We start from the raw sequence: 5483 nt of genomic DNA, 5'->3' as shown, positions 1-5483 counted from the left end.
AGAGACATGCATGCAGTCGGACAGACAGACCAACAGACAGAGGCCGGCCGACAGACAGAGACAAATAATCAACCACAAAAGTAAATATGTTTCTGTAGGCGCTGCAAGAGTAGACACGATCTGTCGATCTACATTCCCAAATGCACACACACACGCACACGTGTTTGCTCACACAAACATAGAGAAAGACACACGCACACACACGCAGACACACACACAGTAGTGATTAGGGTTCCTGTTGCCATAGCAGACAGTAGCTACTGGTCAGGAGAAACATTAAGATCTCATATAACAAACCTGTTCTAAAAATAAATCCTGTAACCCAACTCTACCTCACTCTTACTTGCCACCCATCATCTCTTGAACTACGGGTCGGGACCAAAATTGGTTGTGATTCAGTCTGAGTTGTGTCGCGACCTGAAACTAAAAGATTACCGATTCCGGATTTTCAGGATGAAATTGACTTTTGGGTTCTGAGATGTTTAAAAATGCGAAGAACCCCTGGACAAACTGAGCTCCAGCTCCCTCTAACTTTCCAACCAAGCTATGTAACCAAACTCCGTCCAAACTAACACGGGGCAATATAAAGATACAACCCTTAAGCCCCTTTCCCACTGGACAAAAAACCCACTAAAACCCACTAACATCTGGCTTTAGTCTTTAGTGGGAAAAGGTTACCATCGGCATTCATTCCCTGGAAAAATGACCATGCAATAGACGCAGGTATTTATCGGCTGCAGCTCCAATGGAAATATGACCAGGTCATTTTCACCCTTTCCGGTACGATGTGATGACACCCTTACCAATTCACTGGCCTCCAAGCTGCCTTCTCGTGTTTACTGAGCCTGTTTTCTACTGTTAACTAACCCTATTTTCTCCTGTTTACAAATCCTGTTTTCTACTGTTTAATAGACCTTTGTTTAACTGTTTACTAACCCTTTTTTCTAGTGTTGACTAAAACGGATTTCTATTGTTTATTCACCCTGTTCACTACTGTTGACTAACCCTGTTTTCTACTGTCGACTAACCCTGTTTTCTACTGTCGACTAACATGGTTTTCTACGGTTTATTTTCTAACCCTGTTTTCTACTGGCACGTTTGTGACGTAAAACCGGACACACCAGAAATATAGACAGAAATGCATACCTGTCGTCTCGTTTGTTCTACGGTTCAACCTAATACCATGCTGACCTTGTACAGTGATTAACACCTCCCCCTCTTGGCGGGGGCTGTAGGTGACGATATGGGTCTCAAGGAGGTCTGGCTCCACCAGTAGGGGGCGTCCTACCCTGTGGTCTCCTCCCTCTACAGTCATCAAGGTTATCAGGGGGTCACTGGGGCGTGTGATTCCCACACCCTCCATCCCTTGGCCCCTACGTCCCTCTGTGATACCCCCCTCCTCCTTACTGCACCCCTCCATAGCGCCTGGGGGTCTGCCCGTCATCTCCCAGCCTCTTCGTGTAATCCATCCTTCCCTCTGTCGTGACATTCCCGCCGTATCTCCTCTTCCCGTCATACTTTGTATCATCTTCCCCCCTGCTCTCCTTCCCTGTTTTATCCTATGATCGGCCAGGTCTCCACTGTACCCCCCACCCCCCCCCCCATCCCGCCGCTCCCCTCCCCCTCTCTTACCCAACCCGCCCACTCCTGTGTGAGCCGGGTCCTAATCCCTGCCCGGCCGGACCCCATAAGACCCTCGACGCCAGGGAGACCTCACAACCTTCCATGTCACTCCTAACGTGCTCTGACATAAAGTCTCTCGTCCCTTCTCGCCCTTCTCTCTATGTGGGATCATGAAAATGGGCCGTTGCTATTAGGAGAAGAGTGTGAAACGACCTCCTCTGATCAAATAATATTGCTATGTTTTCTTTTTAAATGCCCATTGAATAAGAAATGTGAATAGGAATCAGGATCAAAATAAGGGTGTTAAAGAATTCAAAACTCAATCCCACCCCTCAGGGTGAAAGGGTCTGCCTGGAGCCAATGGCCCCCCTAAGAGGGGGATGGTTTCGAAGAAGAGCAAGCCAATCAGAGACACATGTTGATCAGGAAACGCAACTGCCCTGAGGTTTTCCGTGGATCCAAAACGGTTATGGCACATTAAGGTAGCTATCATCGGCAGAATAAAACGTTAGTCTAGAAAGGGAGCGAGAGAGAGAGCGGGAGTGAGAGGGGGAGGAAGTGAGTCAGGGTGGGAGATAAGAGTCAGAGGAAGAGTCAGGTCGTGGGATACAGAACACTGAGAGAGAGCAGCGGTCCTGGACGACCGGCCGGCTCCTCCCAGTGTGAGCAACACCAGGACAACACATTGAATCAAACCTTCCCCCCCTCCCCTCCCTGCTCCCACCATCTCTCTACCGCCCACACACACACACATACGTACATACACACACGTACACACACACACGCCACCCCAGAGACATGTTTCACGCTAATCAGTCATGTCATCGCTCTTAAAATACGCATATTGGCTTTAATGTTATTTCAGATGTTTCAAGAAGGCTCACACAAGTGCACACACACAAGGACGCACGCACGCACGCACGCAAGCACACACACACATATACGCACACACTCGGCCCTGTGAGAACACACATAATCACACACTATATAAATAAATAAATAACTGTATAAATATAAGTTATTTATATAAATATAAATAACTATATAAAGTCACTCCCAGGCACAGGTACACACCTGGCTCAACATATATTCAACCAATAATATCAACACCCAAAATAAGACATATACACACAAAAACTCAAGAAGGCACATGAGTGTGTGTTTGTAACGTCCCTTTCTTTCTGAATCTCCCAGACATAACTCACACAGACAAACACGCACAAACACACACGCACAGACAGACAAACACACACACACACATAAACAAAATACACACACTAACACGACATCACACACACATAGTACAGTCCATGTTCCTATACAGAGCTGTGTTTGGCTGAGAGCTGACCTTCTGAGCCCGGATTGGCTGAGGCATTCATGGTACATAATGATACAGCAGTATGAAGTCCTTAGGATATTGCTATAATCATACACACAGACAAACACACACACACACACACACACACACACACACACACACACACACACACACACACACACACACACACACACAAACACACACACACACACACACACTCACGCGCATATGCACCCAGACTCTAGTGAGTAAATGAAGGTGCACATGTGTGTGTGTACATGTGTATGCCTGTCTGTGTGTATGCGGGGGTTTGTGTGTGTGTGTGTGTGTGTGGGGGGGGTCACATGACCTTGTGTGTACGGTCTGAGTGTCCTCTCTGTCATGAACACAAACAAGCCCACATTCCACCTGGCCTGAGCCCTGACCCTAACCCTGCGGCATTCAGTGTCCCCTGAACATCAACATGCTATACGTTGCACACACAGACACACACAAAAACACACACACACACACACACAAACACACGAAAACACACACAAACACACACAGATTATGTAGCAGACTTCTTCTCTATTACACAATCCCCTTTGCTCAGCTTTCATACACATACCTACACACAGACATACACATACACACATAAATATGTGTGTATCTAAAATCGAATAATCATTTTATAATATAATGTAGATGAATTGACCCTTCTATATGATAAAAAAAATGAATGACGTCAGATTATCAGCAAACTAACTTAACTGTGAAACAATTCATTTGGGCACAGTAACAGAGCGTCCATGTTGGTACTGTTTGTTTCAGTTATGAAAGCAACCATCACCAGTAAATCCCGGTTATTCTTGGCCCTTCAACGTGTATGTTGTACTTCTTGTGTAATCAGTAAGGTACAGCACAGCACTTAGACTAAAGACTACCATTTTAAGTTAAGCCTTTGAATCCCAGAACCTTTGAAAACACTGAATGTTCTCACCGAATACAAGAACAGAGGGTTTGAAAACCAAATAAAGAGGGATTTATCACAAGGAATGAAGATCTCCGCTCACTTGGGACAGCGTGCCACCTGCAGCAGTAGCAGTAGCCGTAGCATTAGCAGCAGTCTTCAAGGTGCCAGGCAGCCTTAGTGCTTGGCAAGATGAGGACAACCAAAACAGCTCTGGTCACAGAGTTCGGATCTCTCCCATGTCCTATAAATCTCTCTCCTGAGAGATATTTGGCAAGCCAGGGTTATCTGATGCTATCTCTGTTGAACCGAGGTCATGTCCGGAACACGGAGACCACCAGGAAAGCTGGGACGAGCTGAGGCCAACGGCGATGGGAATCACCTCTCCAACAGCCATCATGAGTGCTGTCTCCCTCTCTCTCTCTCTCTCTCTCTCTCTCTCTCTCTCTCTCTCTCTCTCTCTCTCTCTCTCTCTCTCTCTCTCTTTAGCGCTAGCTGTACTTATTGATTAACAATTTATAGTCAGAAAAACACTCAATAATGACAAATTATTTAAAAAAAATAATTGAGGAGCAATTAAATCCACCTGCTCGGTTCAGCTATCCAAAGTGAACTCATAAAACGCACACGCAAAGGCACACCCACACACACCCACACACACACACACACACACACACACACACACACACACACACACACACACACACACAGGAATAATTCTTGGGGAAGGGAAGAGGGTAAGGGGGGTACCGTCAATTAACAATAACTCCTGTGTCCATTGTACCACAGACAAAGACACATGCATACACACACACGCACTCAATGTCTCTCGCTCACACACACAGACACACACACACACACACACACACACACACACACACACGCACGCACACACTCTGGTACTCACTATGATGTCGGTGCTCTCCACGCAGCTTCCCCCCCGGTCCCTGGCCCGGTTGCGGGGCCGACGGTCCTCACATGCCCCCAGCATCCTAACAAAGTGTCTGTGTGTGTGTGTGTGTGTGTGTGTGTGTGTGTGTGTGTGTGTGTGTGTGTGTGTGTGTGTGTGTGTGTGTGTGTGTGTGTGTGTGTGTCTGTAATCAGGTGACTCTAGAAGGCAGTAAATGTGTATTCTCTCCCTCTCTGCTCAACAGGAGAATTCCGATCGCGGGCAAAGAGAGGGCGGGCTCCACTCCTGTCGTACAGCTCCTTACGCTAAGCTAACACTAGTGACCTAACACCACTCTGACAGCCTGTCTGTCAGTAGGACAGCCTGTCTCTTTTCCACTATGAGTAGTGTCTATCTCTCTCCCTCTCCATGAGTACTGTGAATTACTTTCTCTCTCTCTCTCTCTCTCTCTCTCTCTTTATGAGTTCTATTATGTCTCTCTCCCTCTTGTGTGTGATGTGTGGTGAGTTGGTTGACTGACCAGACGTAGTGAGTGGGCAGTCTGTTATGACCCCCTCCCTTCTCTCCCTCACTGGGCGAGCGAGCCAACCAACCACTAGATCCCCCCCCTCCATCACATACACATATACACACGCCACACACACACACACACACATTCCCACTTAACACATAAACACACA

The 5483-nt window shown here is 47.0% G+C and overlaps 1 protein-coding gene across 1 annotated transcript in view; it reads right to left on the bottom strand.

The window, feature by feature from the left end:
* Window positions 1-5264, bottom strand: part of LOC115533345 (rho GTPase-activating protein 20) — a 33140-nt gene extending 27876 nt beyond the window's left edge. Inside the window, exon 1 of the mRNA XM_030343829.1 lies at window positions 4801-5264. Coding sequence (XP_030199689.1) covers window positions 4801-4884 — 84 coding nt within the window. The 5' untranslated portion in view covers window positions 4885-5264. The remainder of the gene's footprint in view (window positions 1-4800) is intronic.
* Window positions 5265-5483: the final 219 nt, after the last annotated feature.

This window comes from Gadus morhua, chromosome 20, assembly GCF_902167405.1.
Source record: "Gadus morhua chromosome 20, gadMor3.0, whole genome shotgun sequence".
Classification (NCBI taxonomy): Eukaryota; Metazoa; Chordata; class Actinopteri; order Gadiformes; family Gadidae; genus Gadus; species Gadus morhua.
The sequence above is the reverse complement of the archived record's forward strand: the minus strand, read 5'-3'. Positions and strand labels throughout refer to the sequence as shown.